The sequence below is a fragment of the Oncorhynchus nerka genome, linkage group LG12, assembly GCF_034236695.1.
Source record: "Oncorhynchus nerka isolate Pitt River linkage group LG12, Oner_Uvic_2.0, whole genome shotgun sequence".
NCBI classification, from domain to species: domain Eukaryota; kingdom Metazoa; phylum Chordata; class Actinopteri; order Salmoniformes; family Salmonidae; genus Oncorhynchus; species Oncorhynchus nerka.
Window position 1 is genome coordinate 27,962,403 of NC_088407.1, and position 16,096 is coordinate 27,978,498.

The 16,096-nt window shown below is 42.8% G+C and overlaps 1 protein-coding gene across 1 annotated transcript in view; it reads right to left on the reverse strand.

Moving 5' to 3' along the window:
- The window catches only part of LOC115138075 (phospholipid-transporting ATPase ABCA1-like), a 225,346-nt gene that overhangs the window by 63,908 nt on the left and 145,342 nt on the right, over positions 1 to 16,096 (reverse strand). The window contains exons 33-36 of the mRNA XM_029674482.2: positions 11,524 to 11,618; positions 11,060 to 11,165; positions 7,029 to 7,103; positions 6,147 to 6,316 (exon numbers count right to left, since the gene is read on the reverse strand). Of these exons, the coding sequence (XP_029530342.2) occupies positions 6,147 to 6,316; positions 7,029 to 7,103; positions 11,060 to 11,165; positions 11,524 to 11,618 (446 nt within the window). The remainder of the gene's footprint in view (positions 1 to 6,146; positions 6,317 to 7,028; positions 7,104 to 11,059; positions 11,166 to 11,523; positions 11,619 to 16,096) is intronic.

Below are 16,096 nucleotides of genomic sequence, written 5' to 3' on the forward strand. Positions count from 1 at the left end.
AAAGGACCATACAATATTTAGTCTGGTGTGTGAACAGCTTGTGTTTATAATTCTATAAGTGTTTTGTTTTCGTGCGTTTCCCATGATGCAGTCACCACTTACAAAATAGTGTTTTGCTTCTTTCCCATAATGGATTAATGACTCACTAGGAAACAGTAGAAGTAGCCAGAGGAAAACCGAGGACACATTTGAAACCCATATACTTCCTTTACTAACAAACAAGAGCCAGAGGCCACTCAGACCTTTCACCTGACAATTAGTCCTATCAATCGAGGACTCAAGGGAGCAGATAGGGTCACAGTGGTAAAGAGGGAAAAAATCCTGTCTGAGAAATATGTTACGAACTTGACATTTTATGCATTCCAAATGGCACCCTATTCCCTATATAGTGCACTACTTTTGACCGGACCCCTATAAGGCCCTTGTCAAAAGTAGTCCAGGGATCTGAGGCCAATGTTTGCTTAGCCCTCAGGGGCTGTAGATAGAGGAATGGTCAAGAGGCCTTTCGGTGGAAGTAAGCCTCATAACCTTTCCAGGTGTTGAGTTTCATTCTGAGTGAAATCTCACACTTTCTGCCCCAGTCATTAATCTTGCCTTTGACCTGGAATGAACACAGATGCTACTGAAATGTTTTACCTATACTTTAGTTGCTCTGGAGAAGCGTTTCTACTTCATCCTAAAAGCACCAACATATTTATAACCCTGAAAGCACCAACAGGAGTCATTTTTTATGGTGATGATTGTATGTCAAGCTGTAACACTGTTTCTTATATTAACCTTTTATGACAAGTAAATGGTTTAAAGTCCCCTAAATAAACATCTAAAAAAGATACACACATTTACAGTCACATTTGGCGTAAAAAAAGTATACGCTTTTGTATGTTTTTCATGTTTCGAACAGTTATTTTGATCAATTTCCTTCAAAGCAACATTCAAAGTGCTGTGTTTCTGTGATACTCAGAGGCTGATAAATTGGTGATAAATTGGTGATTAAGCTAACCTGACACACCGGTACAACCTAAGATGACTGCTGATATGAGTGATATGGGCAATGGTGCCATCAGACTCTAACTTTGTAACGCTATGGGCTATCAACTCACGTCCAATGGCGAAGGTGCATAAAGATGGAGGAATTCCGATAGGACGTCCTTGTTTTTAGACGTAGCTACAGCGCGCGACAGGGTTCGATATGTCAATAGTATTGGGATCAAGTTTACTGTGCTACTGCTAAAACAAGCAAAAAAAAAGTAATGGAAACTCTGAGAGCACTGTCTGATATGGCAAACGTAGCAAATAAAGCATTCGGGGTAAGTACAGATGGGCCGGCAACTTTATGCATGTCAGCTATTGCATCTGAAATGTGAGACTCTCAACTTGGTACAGAGACATTGACTGAAAGCTAAAAATGTATTCACGTTTTGTAGTTATTTTTCAGTTATAGTGGCTGCCATGGCCCCAAGGTGCCAAATTAGGGGTGGCTCCATATCTATATATTTTCAGGGTACTTACATCTATCTACGTCTGTGACAAACGTGGTGCTTTTATCTCAAAGTGAACTATTGAGTCAAACTGTTCAGTTTAGACACACCACTAGTACACAAAAGGGGGATTATTTTTCATTTCTCCATATTAAACTTTTCACGCGTGAGTTACAAATATTTTACGGTCGCAGCAGTGGCAGTTATTTTGTGCACGTGATGTCAGAATGCGCTCACTGTTTCAAATGGTCCTCTCTTCTCATCTTTGTTTGACGCGGGAAAAAACAAACATGTTGGAGCGCAAACTACCCATCGTCAGATTACTTTCGATTTTAAAGAAAGTGTTTTACTAAATTATTTCGATCAATGGTGAGCTCACCCATGATGTGATGAATTAGTAAATAGTAATTGCTATTAGCTCATTGATAATGTGGTTGCTGTCAGCTGAGAGTTAGCTAAATGTGACCACTTTCCTAAGTCTTTCCACAGTTAGCGCGAGGACTAATGTAGCCTACATTTTTCCAGTTTGGATGATTGTGCTGCGCTGTCGCTACTTCTGTGAATGTCTGAACATTGCATCCAAAATAAAACGGTCACATTCTGTACATAACTGTGTAAGGACTGTGCTTGTGCAAAATGTTTCTGTGAAAAAAACAGTGTGGCCTGCTCAAACGCTGACTTGCGTCAATCGAAACTGGACATTCTAAATAAGCATTCTAATTACACCGGGTTGTACGCACGCTGCAGAGAACATGAAATCATAGAACAAAGTCCTTACATTTTAGGAGGATAAAAAAAATGGTTTCGAAATTATGTTTTTGTCATCTTGGTGCTTTTTGGGTTAATGACTAAAATTAAATCAAATGTCGAGTATTAGCATACAAGTCCCATATGGTTTTATTTATAGGTAAAATATGGCTGGTTGGACCAATTCTATCTATGTTCTATAATATACTGTTAGTTTATGTATTAGCTTGTTACCAATAGATGACTCAGTTTGACTGAATTCTCTTTTTGACTAGCAATCAGGCCAAACTACTGAAAACATTTCTGAGAACCAATGACGATTCTTCATGGAAACTCTTGATCCTCCATGCTGTTTGAATATCATTCACCCCGCTAAAGGCATGTTGTGCTTTCTTGCCTTCCATACTTTCACATTCTGTCAATTCAGAGCTCCTGCTGGTCTCTTTTGATGAATAGATCCCCCTCTTTCTGCTTTCTGCTGTCACATCTAACAGAGTTTCGGGTATGAGGAGGTTTTGGAAGTTCACAAACAAGAGATGGAAACTGCACCAGAGAGGTGCTGGCCGTTTGAGGTCACAGGTCATTCAACAGCACTTCAATTATTCATGTTAGCTGGTATGGAGTGGGCCAAAATAAAAAATCTTCCTCAAACTGGATTTCTTCTTTGCTATTTTATCCACATTGAAGAAGAAACACTAGAGGAGTTGGTGATTATAGATGTTACGGTCTTAGTTACCCCCCTGTGTAGTTTATTAGCTAATTGCAGATTGCAGGCAATGGGCGAGCACGTCTTTAGCTAAAGATCAACCCGAGAGGCTCAAAGAGTTAATCTCTTTACCAACTCACTTGCGAGGGGCAAGGCGCAACCGTTTCTCTCTCCTCAGAAGCTGCTGACCTCTCCTGCATAAGAATACATCTTAATTTCCAATGTGTTGCTGTCAAAACGTCCTTGCTGCTCCGCTTATTTAGCTGTGAACCAGACTACAGTATATTCTACCACCTCCTCGCACACACACACACAGACAGACAGGCAGGCAGGCAGGCACACACACACACACAAACGTCCCTCCTCCCTCCCCACCGTGCCACAATCTCTCACCAGACTACATGCCAGATAATTAACATATTACATTAGTCATCAGGTGCAGCCCCGCCATGGCCTGGACGTAATTGGGATGCGTAAACATGAAATAATTGACGCAGTGGGTGCTACCCCACTTTCAACAGTTTTCAACAGGCTTATCTAGACCGCACTCAACAGGGCCAAAGATTAGTTGAGGCAAGTGATTGGCTAATGAGGTAACCCTGAACAAGGACTAGCGGCTTATCACTGTGAGGGAACACGCACCCTGCTAGTAAAGTAACAAACTGTATAGTTGGGGAGAAGCTTTTAATGTGTTTTAATGTGCCTGGTCTTTCCAGTTGTTTTTGCCCAAGGTCTAGAGTGTGTGTGTGTGTGGGGGGGGGGGTTAGAAAACCATAATGAAGTAGCCAAATAATCATCTGTTTTTCAATTGTATAGGTAAACAATTTTCCATTCCAGTATATGTAGCCATATTCTATTGAACACTGAGGGACTAGTTGTCCAAATAATGACTAGTTTGTCGACATCTGTTTGGTGCTACCAATGTAGAAAAAAAAAGGAATAAAAAAAAGAAAAAAAGGAAACTCATGACAAAGGATGTTTCTTTCTAACTACCCAGAAAAACGAATACCTTCTGTGAAGACCGTATGCAAAGCCCTAAATGTCAAGCTCTCTTTTATTAAAGGACATTGGAGATTTAGTGACTGAACAGGTCTCTCTCTGATTCACCGAAGGCAAGCTCCAGGTCACATAGAACCACCATGATGATTTACTGTGTCTTCTTACGCTAGCAGAGCACTGCGGTCAGTCAAACAAAATGCCTGGACAGAAGCTATCCCCGAACACAACCACCCCTCCATGTTTCCCCATCTGATACATTGAAAACCATACTTTGACTGGGAAACAACTCTTGAATTAAGGCAATGATGCAGGGACACGAGCACGATTACATAGGACACGGACACCCTAGCTTTTTTCCTCTAGTAATTCATTTGACATGGAAGGAGAATCCCAAGTTAATCTCTAGATCATGGATAATAAATTACAGGCAGGGCCTACATGGAGATTGAGAGAGCAAGAGAGAGAGAGAGACAAAGAGACACAGAGAAAGAGAGAGAGATTTGTCTTGGGCTGAATTTATGGGTTGGAAGCTGTCGTAATTATCTTCTAGCCAAGCCAGCTTCTCTCTCTAATTCACCACTGTTGCTAACACCCGGCCACTACATAAATACCTTACTTGGTACCACAACAAAGGAACAAGGAATGAAATGGTATCTCTGGCATGATTGATCGCGTCCACAGGATCTCATCAGGTTTCAACATCGAAACTGACATTTCAGCAAACAAAGTGTGAAAACTAAGCATCTACAGAGAAAGATGTACAAGACAACAGAAATAGAGCTTAATGTTTTGCGATGTAAATGTTATGCTATGCTACAGGTAACTACCAAAATAATGGAAACATGAGTAAATGAGGGATACAAAGTCAATTGAAAACAGGTGCTTCCACACAGGTGTGGTTCTTGAGATGATAAAACAATTAACATCCCATCATGCTTAATTAGGATGTATAAAAAAATGCTGGGTAGGCCATTATTTTGGCTCCCATGGAATGCCAATGCCCCAATCCACAGGGCACAAATGGTCACTGGATGGTTTGATGAGCATGAAAACGATGTAAACCATATGCCATGGCCGTCTCATTCACTAGATCTCAACCAAATTGAACACCTATGGGAGATTCTAGAGCAGCTAACTGAGACAGCGTTTTCCACCACCATCAACAAAACACCAGATGATGGAATTGTCATGGAAGAAGGGTGTCACCTCCCTCCAATAGTGTTCCAGACACTTGTATAATCTATGCCAAGGTGCATTGAAGCTGTTGTGGCTGGTGGTGGCCCAACGCCCTATTAGGACACGGGAATGTTGGCGTTTCCTTTATTTTGGCCGTCCCCTATATTTTTTGCTATGCAATGTTATGTTATATGTTACGGCATGTTATTTTATTATGCTGTGTTATGTCATGCTAGTGCTATTATATGCTACTGTATGTTTTCACATGTTAAGTAATTCATTATGTTATGCTATATTACTCGTATTACTTGTATTACGCTACACCATATGTTACTATGTGTTACATTATCTCATTTCAGAGAGGGGTTTTCTCGATGATGGAAATTAGATCGATGATAGACTCAGACTGCATTAGACAGTGAAGGCTTGTGGTTCTGTACTTCTATAACGCCCTCATTGACACTAGAGATCTCATGGGGAAGCTTCAGGGCTCCAGACTGATCACTTGGGTTATAAAGCAACAGTATGTGAAAGCGGGCGGTCCCCATGGGATCGCCTCTAGTGTGCTATTACAAACACAAATCTATATCTCTTGTCTTTCTCTCTGTCTTTCTGTCTTTATTTCTCTCTTTCTCTCCGTCACTCTTTATTTTTCTGCCTTTCTCTCCCATCTCTATTTCTCTTTATTTCTCAGAGGGCCTCATCCTCTCAATCTCCCAATTCATCTATACGCCAGCCTAATACTATCCCTCTCCCTCTCTCCACTTTTCCCTCTCCATCTCAGACTTCTGCCACTCGTTCTGCCGCTCCAGCTTCCCTCACTCCCTCCCCTCTGTCTAAACCCCTCCCTCCCTCCCTCTGGCTCCACGTGGCCTGTCGTACAGGTGATAGAACAGGTATAGGGTAAAGTTACCCCTAGATGCTGATCTTGGGTCAGAGTTGCATTTTCCCCATGTATGGTTACAGTTAGGATTGGGGAAGGGTAACTGATCCTAGATCAGTACCTAGGGGAACACCAGAGCTGATACAACCCGACTTACATTGCCTGGTAGGAAAGCTGAGCCTTGGTGAGGTTGAGGGGGTGGCTGGAGGAGGAGATTCCATACTCTCTGGGGTCATGACCCGGCGGCAGGTTGCCCCTCAGGATGGCGTTGTTGGCCACATTGAGGAACGATACAATACCGTGCCACGCCTGGTTGTAGAACCACACCTAGAGACATGACAGATGGTTTATTGCTGCTACAGTTCACAGACAATATAAAGCATATATACACTTTCCCCGACAAAGATTAAAGCTAGTCCCAGGTTAAAAATAATGTTCAATGGAGATTCTCCATTTAAAGTTTATTTTGATTTTATCCGTGACTTGTCTTAATCTTGGTCTTGAAAACCAGCCCATGGAGAGTACCTTACTCAATACCTATGTAGCGCCAAAGCAAGTGACAACAATTATCAAGATGTGGAAACACTTAGCATAACATAACCATTACTCCATGGTATAAGTACATCTGTTATGGAACTATATTGTATCATCAGATATGCAGGAGGCTGTTATTACCACTGTTAATTTAGCTAATTCTGAGTGGAAGAGTGATGATTTCCTTATTTTATGGAAATGATGCAGAGTGCTCCTGGTAGTTAGTCCAGTTAAATGCCAATGTAAAGCATGGCCCTCGCCATGCTTACTACATGAACACAATTATGTTTTCATTACATAACAGCAACTAGAACAAAAAAAGCAACTATCAAATTAGCATCATACTACACAGGCAGAGATCTATCTATGTACTGCACCAGCGTTGGGCTATACCTGCTACTGTGTCGGCTCACAAAGCACTCATGATGATGACCAAACAAAAATGGTAATGGCCACCAAGGAACCTCTGAGTCTCTAAGCCTCAAGATGAATGATGATATAATACCTTGACATTATCCCTGGTCCCGAGCTCTTTCAGGAGCATCTCGGTATTCAGGAGCATCTGATCGGTTGTGTTATCCTAATGAAGGAGAGAATTTAAAAAACAACAGAAAAGGGCTTAATTGGACACACTTGGAAAATACATATCCTCTTTGAAATGCAAAACAACACAGAACAGGAGAGGGGGATAGGTATCTCAGCAATACCTGTAGGTTGCTGAGGCCCACTTATTTTATATAGGCTTGAGAAGTAACATTCATTTTCTTGTTATTTTGGCAAACCTGCAACACTGCCTTTCGCTTGCCCCCATGTCCATGTCATCTTATCTACTGTGATCTAAATGATACAAAAACTGATCTTAAGTCAGCACTCCTGCTCTGAGATGCTTGACGCATATGGCCCCTGAGTACTAGAGCTATAGAGGGCAGGTGGGAGTGGGAGCCGAATGACTCAATGTTGATGACCGAATGGGGGTCGAATGACTTCGACAACCCAGGACTGCCTTCCACTTGTTTCGCTCTCCTCTCTCTTTCATTTATTTTGATTTTTAATATGTCTCTCTTTTCTCACTATGGAAATAACATGGTGTTATAACATATAGCACACGACAGCTACAGGACCAAGCTGGAGTGGGCCGAATGGGTCACCTTAAAAAATACACTCTGGTCATGTTTCATGTGAAATGGGCCTGCTGCAGATGACTGGGCCACCGCGTGCAATTTGCGATGGTCCGTCATCCCACCTGTGCCCAGCTCCAGTTCAGCCCAGTGCACACTGCACACGTTACAGGTGTAATATAAATCAATGCAAATGGCTCCCCTCACCTTGATCAAAAGCCTACAATACGAGAGAGGAAGGAGGAGGGAGAGAGATGACCCCATGTCACCCCCAAGAGGACTAGGATGGGAACAGGCCCATGAACATTTCACTATCATCATATCTTTTCTCTCATCTTCAAATCGGACTTTGCTTGGGTCCTATGGAGTCCGGACCTTAGGGCGGCGACAGCACTTGGTCTGGGATTAATGATGGATTCTATTATTAACTTCGAAAAGGGGAGGGTCGTCTTAAAAACAGACAACTCTCCCAGCAAATCACGAGGCAGACATGCCAGAACATCGCGATTTGAAACTTTTTTTGTGAGGGATACAGTATTTACGCTAGGGCAACAAGAGGATAAGGCAGTGACATAAGATAGTCGGATGTCCCAACTCCGCCCTTTCCTCTATGCCAAAACTGACGTTGTATACGTACAGACTTATCAGCTGGAAACATTGGTCAAGAGACTGTGATTATACTGATAACATTGACTCTGGTTCATTCCTATCTCTCTGAATTGTGAATTTCAGAAATTTCACAGAAACACACAGAACACCGACATAAATATCTGTGTTAAATTACTTCCCTGTTCAAGCTCATTTACTATTCATGAGCCCAGGAACTACAACACTTTTTTCTGTCTGTAATTCTCCTTTCCTCAAAGCTGGGACTCACATTTTGCTTTTATGTATATTTTGCTTTTACTTCTCCCTTTTGAGGAATGGGATTAGAGGGAGGAGGAAACCCGAGGGGGTTGAGGTGTAGGGAGAAAGAGTCTGGCGCAGGTTGGCAACGTAGCAGGCACAACATGGGAATTGGGTCTTCCTGAGAATTAGCTGCTTGTTCCACTGGTTTCTTAGCCAGACGGGAAGACTCACCGCGGGCGAGACAGAGGGGGATTATGGAACCCCAGCGAGCGTTTACTGCTGCTAATCCCTTACGAAACAACTTCCTCCTCAAGGGTGATGGCAAATGAGAAAAAAAGTGATGTTTGTATGGCAATGAGCCGGCCGGCCGCCACAGCCATGGCCAGTGATACAACTATGGCACGACGTGTTGTGTTGAGTGCGTGACAAGTTGCAACCTATGTTAAAAGCTGTTTTGGTATGGCTCTCAAGACACTGTATTTGACTACTTTATTTACTAGTCTGTCTTAATCGTCTTCAAGCACGGTGTGTTCTGTTTCTGCCATGTTATTGTATCCGTCATCCTAATCAATCCCAGAATCCTTTGAGTCTCATTTCAATTTCACCCATGGCACCCCCCCAAAAAATGAACATGAATTTAGAAGCTAACTTCCAGCCCAGTCAGGTGGTACAGCAGAGTACTACTGTTCTCTCTCCTTCTGCAACCCAAGCAGACACAGATTGCATTCTAAATGACACCCTATTTTGGCCCGGCCCAAAATACTGCACTATAGGGTACCATTTGGGACCCAGTCACAGTCAGCGAGTTAGCCATATCTCAAGGACAATTTTCCACTTTAATAAGGGAAAGGCACGAGCTGGGAACGGCTCATGCTCGGCCATTAGAGTTACATCATCACTGCGGCGACTAATTAAAGTTGTGTTAGCGTAGAGAATCTGGAGCATGGAGAAGTGCCCTGGGTAAGGATGGGGAAGATGCCCCGAGGGCGGGCATCATTCTGCTGATCTCACAGAAGTTTGAGGTCCGGGTTTCCAACAGGTTTGAACATTTAATGTGTGTGGGAGGGTATGTGTGTGTGTGTGTGGGAGGGTATGTGTGTGTGTGGGGGGAGGGTATGTGTGTGTGTTTGTGGGAGGGTATGTGTGTGTGTGTGTGTGTGTGGGAGGGTATGTATGTGTGTGTGTGTGTGTGGGAGGGTATGTATGTGTGTGTGTGTGGGAGGGTATGTATGTGTGTGTGTGTGGGAGGGTATGTATGTATGTGTGTGTGTGTGGGAGGGGGTATGTATGTATGTGTGTGTGTGTGGGAGGGTATGTATGTATGTGTGTGTGTGTGGGAGGGTATGTATGTATGTGTGTGTGTGTGGGAGGGTATGTATGTATGTGTGTGTGTGTGGGAGGGTATGTATGTGTGTGTGTGTGTGGGAGGGTATGTATGTGTGTGTGTGTGTGGGAGGGTATGTATGTGTGTGTGTGTGTGGGAGGGTATGTATGTGTGTGTGTGTGGGAGGGTATGTATGTGTGTGTGTGTGGGAGGGTATGGGAGGGTATGTATGTATGTATGTGTGTGTGTGTGGGAGGGTATGTATGTATGTGTGTGTGTGTGGGAGGGTATGTATGTATGTGTGTGTGTGTGGGAGGGTATGTATGTGTGTGTGGGAGGGTATGTATGTGTGTGTGTGGGGGGAGGGTATGTATGTGTGTGTGTGTGTGTGTGTGTGTGTGTGTGTGTGTGTGTGTGTGTGTGTGTGTGTGTGAGGGTGTGAGCGTGTGTGTGTGTGTGTCTGTGGGAGGGTATGTCTGTGGGAGGGTATGTCTGTGGGAGGGTATGTGTGTTTGGATGGTATGTGTGCGTATGTGGGAGGGTATGTGTGTGTGTGTGTGTGTGGGAGGGTATGTGTGTGTGTGTGTGTGTGTGGGAGGGAGGGTATGTGTGTGTGTGTGTGTGTGTGTGGGAGGGTGTGTGTGTGTGTGGGAGGGAGGGTATGTGTGTGTGTGTGTGTGTGTGTGGGAGGGTGTGTGTGTGTGTGTGGGGGGTATGTGTGCAAGTGTAAGTGAAAGGGAGAGAGAGAGAGAGTAGATAGATAGATAGATAGAATGGGAGTGTGTACGCTTGTTTGAGTGTGTTGAGGAGAAAGAGAGGAAGAACTAAATATTTTAAATACATCATACCCAGTTTCCATGGACACCAAAAAGTCTATCTGAGATTTAACTTTCCTCTGAGTTCGATTTGAAGGTAATGTATTGAAATTCAAGAGTCACTCAAGCAGATTCAAGTCCATGTTTCACAAAGAGCACAAGCTTAGCATTAGCTATCAGGCCGGTTTTATAAGCTGGGTTTGTCCTTGGTTTCTACGTCTATGCATAATTGAACATAGATAAACAACATCCAAGGACCTCAGTGAATTGAGGTCTCCAAAGACCCCTTCTGGCTTTCAACCGCAGCAAACGTACCTTGTCTATCCTCCTCCCACACAGGCACATATTAAATTAATGCGCTTTCCCTCAGTAGTCAAGCTGTACCACGGCCGGCAGTAAGACTACCACGATTCCAATATCCATAGCATACCTGGGAGGAATTGAATAGGCTCCTCAAATCCCTGATCACAGCTTCTATTTCCGGTTCAGTCATCCTGACTTGGGAGTTGACCCCTCCGACAGAAATCCCTCCATACCTTGAGTGGTGGGTAGTGGTAGTTGTGGGGGCAGAGATCACAGTGCAATTGAATAAGATATGAAAACGCATGGACACACAAAGACAGGAATAAACGCACAGACATGCACGCACACGCACACACACACACACACACACACACAGTAACATTTAATTTGATTAGATTAGATTAGATTACTTATCATGAATAGGACCTTGAGTTGAACATTATACACGTTATCTTAGATAACTCCGGCTGCATTGTTGGCATTATATCTGAATGTTACACAAGTTTTACCAAGCACATAGGTGAATGCAAAATGACCACTCTGGATAATAGTGTCTGGTAAATGACTAAAATGACAAATAAGTCAAATTACCTTTTTCTGCCTGCTTCCTTGTAGGTCTTTAAAAGGAAGTCTGTCATGTTCCGCCCCGTCATGTCCTGCAGTGTGTCTGTGGTATTCTGGGTCCTCTGGAAATATGTGATAATGACATTGTATTATTTCTAAGATACATAGGTCCTCTTCAGCCCGGCACTCATTGACATGTGATGTGCGTTTCGCTAAAGTGTACAGACAAACTAAGGTAGCTTAAGAGGAAAATATGAAGAAAAATGGCACATTCCAAGCAATGGATACAATAGCAACGACATGCCATCTTAGCAGACGCATTTACCCATAGGGACATACAGCCCCACGTCTGTACATTTTGCCCCGGCGGGATTTAAACCCACAAACCCTGCCGTTGCAAGCGCTTTACCATACGAACTGAGCCACACAGCAGTGGTTAATACATACAAGTTCCAGATATTGCATTGTGTAAAATAAAAACAAAAATATGTCTGGCAGGCTATGCACTTCAACCCTCTATCTGATTCACTGATTGGGCACTGAAATCTACCTGTACCTATCTACATTTACAATCAGATGTTGATGGTCAATATGGTGTTTGTTTTAACACAATATCAAAGAGATCAGAGACAACAACAAAAAAACAGAATCCCAACTACCGGTCTACCTTTGAAAGCCAGGCACTATGATCATGATCGAAAAAGTTCAGCCAAAACAATGGCCACGCCCTTCTAATACAAACAGCCCAATCATTATTGCACGATGGTGGCACCAGCCACATTTCTAACCATAATCAAGTCAGATACGCGTGGCGCTGTGGAACCCAACTAAGAACACTGAACCTGATCATAATAGTGAGCCTGTTGGAGCCTTCCCCATCACTATGATACAGCCAATGTGGCTAATGTCAAAGGGACCTAATTAGCCCGTACTCTCCATAAATTGGCACGTTCAAAGACACAATTAGGGAGGATGCGACACTGTGGTGCGCATCCACTCCACATACCCTCCATAGCCACATCCAACACATGCTAACAAGTAGCAAGCCCCTCCTGTCTGGCCCAGTTTATTTCATGGTGTCGGGATACTATGCTGATTAGAAGGATTTCTTGGCAACGCTAATGGAGACTGCTTATAAGGGTCCAGAGCGCCCCAAGCCGAGCCTCAAGCGCCTTCATCCCCCTCCCCACCCTGACTCCCTTTTGCCCAGTTGTGTTCTCTCCACCCTTCACTGGGTTTCTAGCTTATCGTGCTAACCGATGGTAAACAACACTGTCCACATAATGAGTTGAAATAGCCTCCCCCGTGCTGATAAGTTGTGTTTGTATGCCTATTTTGTATGTCGTTTAGTAATGACATGGATATGTATGCAAACGGGCGTCTGCTTGTTAATTAATTCCTAGTTAGGTTGGGGCCAGGGGGCGGATTAGGAGGGGAGAGGGGATGTGCAAGGCTGGTGATTATTTTCCAAAAGCTTGTTTGTGTGCCTATCTGTCTCTCAGATACCTGTCCCTCAGATAGATATTTGGATGGTTCCATGTCCTTCTTATTTTCAGCTGCTTGCCCAGTCATCTGTATTTATCTGACCAGAATTGATTTGGTCAGATAGTTAGATGGACTTTCCAAATCCACCCCTGGTCAATCTGAAGATACAGGCCAACTGCAGAAAATGAAGTCTGCAATATGTAATAGCAGGACTCTACTTCAAATGAGATGAATGTGTAGTGATGAGCTTTTTACACTCGAACCCACTACATGTTGAGAAAATGAGTTATCTACAAACGAACCATGTTATTTTGAAAGTACTTCAACTAACTCCACACTACAGGCAAATGTAGTTCAACTAAACCTACACTACAGGGAAATGTAGTTCAACTAACCACACTACAGGCAAATGTAGTTCAACTAAACCTACACTACAGGGAAATGTAGTTCAACTAACTCCACACTACAGGCAAATGTAGTTCAACTAAACCTACACTACAGGGAAATGTAGTTCAACTAACCACACTACAGGCAAATCTAGTTCAACTAAAACTACACTACCGGGAAATGTAGTTCACCTAACTCCACACGACTGGGAAACTTAGTTCAACTAACAGCACACTACTGGGAAACTTAGTTCAACTAACTCCACACTACTGGGAAATGTAGTTCAACTAACTCCACACTACTGGGAAATGTAGTTTCTCTACTAGTGAATCAAGAAGGAAGTTGTGTAACAGGAAGAAGCAGATGAGTCACAGCACAATACTCTGTTTACCACTGACAAATCTGAGTCTCCTTTCCGAGCAGCAGCAACTCAGGCATAAAGAAACAGATAGAGAGTTGACTTAACCGTACAGCTCACAGCCAGCATGAATCTAATTGCGTTGGCCGATTTCCACATCCTCCAATCGAAACCACAGAGGTCTCCTCCAACACTCCATGGACGTGTGTCCTAATATGGACACCGTACATGCCAGCTATTTATGTAACTCCATCGATAGATATCGGAGGACGTCATTGTAATGGCTGAAATGGAATGAATGAAATAGCAACCATGTGTTTGATGTATTTGAAACCTTTCCAATTATTCAATTTCAGCCTTTACAATGAGCACATCCTCAGGTATCTCCTCCTACCAGCCACTTCTGATCCAGATGATTTACTGTACATAGAATGCTCTCTCCACACATGTCAATCCATACCTCACATCAATCATTCCAGGAGCGTATGCCGCTCCCGACCGCACAAGCCATTTTAAGGCATATTGGCCATCTACGTCTTATATATCCCAACTATTTACCCGCACTTCCTATACATGACGTCTCTTGTTCCGCACGCGTCAGTCCCTCTCGACTGCAGGTTGATGACACACAGGAGAGGCAAACAGGAGAGGCATATGTGAACTCAGAGTAATCAAATCTGAGCTGACATGCTGCCGTGTTAGAGAGACCTTAAGAGGGTAGGCAGTGTTCTTAATAATCTCTGCATATAGTCTCTGTATCTTGGGAAACCTCAAAAGACCAACTGTCAATTCTACCTGGCACAAACAAATGCACTCTTCGTGATGTAGAGTTCTGCTAAAAACCACGTGAGCCTCGTGTTGCAAACCTCAAAGACCAATGTCCAATTTTACCTGGCACAAACACATTGTCGCTGTCTGATGAAAACCTTTAAACTCCATTTTTGCCAATTTGCATTTTTTATTTTAATTACCGAAAGCATCAACTCCCCTCGATGTACTTGGAACATTTCATGACTCTAAGAACAAGAACATGTATTCAAAATAGCTTCTGAAGTTTCATAATTGTATGTTCGTTAATGGGAAAATATGGTAATTTCCTGAAAGGTTTTTGTTTTTGAGATAAGAGGTTTTCACCAGACAGCAACGGAATGCAGTCGTCGGGACATAGACTTTCTGCTTTAAACTATGTGTGCCATCTGCTGTATGTAGCTTTGGAGGCCTAGGCAGAGTATGTCTCATCTAGTTTGTTGATTCCCTCAGAAATGCTCAATTATGATCAAGTCAATTGTCTTTTCTTATGTTTTTAAAGACACAACATATAATTCCCATTTCCAGAAAGGCACGACTTATAATTATAATGTCCCGTCAAAAGTGTGCCACCTGTCTTGTTTGTGGAGCTGAGTCTTAGAAAAGTAACTGCTGGTACGTTATTTGCAGAGCCCCACCTGTTTTGAGCCCCACATTTAAAGGGGGGGGGCTTTCCTGTTTTGGATGGGGGGCTTTTGCATATTAATTCATGTGTCACATATCAGTTTGTAAACAATGTAAAAATAATATATTTTTTATTAAGTTAATAAAGTTAAGTTAATAAAGCTGCATAAAAACATGGTCTCTTTTTTGTTTTCTTGAGTAAGGCAGCTCCAAAATGCAGGTGTTTCAGCCAAGCTCAGGGCTTTCTGTGGTGGGGCAAGCCAGTAGAAAATACAGAGCGTTGCACCATGATTGGCTCAGTGTTCTGTCACTCATGGGGACACTAAGAGTTACATTAGTGCCCATCCAAGAAGGCTCAACGTCATTGGACACAGATAAAATGACATCAAAACACATTATATCCCCAGTAGCTTCGATTGGACTGTTCATGTAAACATCATACTTTCAAAATCTCATACTTTCAAAATCTCAGCTAGCATTCATCATGAATCAAGTCGACAATCTATTGGTAAATCCTTTTTAATCCTTGTCATATGAAGATAAATTATAGCTAAAACGTATCGTTGCTCATTGGCTATTGGACATAAATATTACACAACAAATTGGAAATCTCAAATTCAACAATGAGTGGTTTGGAAGGAATCAGTGGCTAACTGCAATCATTGAAAAGCAATCATTAGCCTGCTATTCGGAGTGGAGTGGCTGTGTGATCCCAAGTCTAAGATTAAGGGTCTCTTTTCCTAGTTTAAAATTATAAACATTCAACATTTGCCATGCTGTCAATGAAGCATGATTTGTGCCACCCTTAAAACAACTTAACCCGGAACTGCAAAATCTGACTTCTGTGAGTTCAAGACAACTGGGAACTCGGGGGAAAACGAGCCACGACTGGGAAAATACGTTTTGAACTTTCATCCAACTCAGAATTGTAAATTGGGA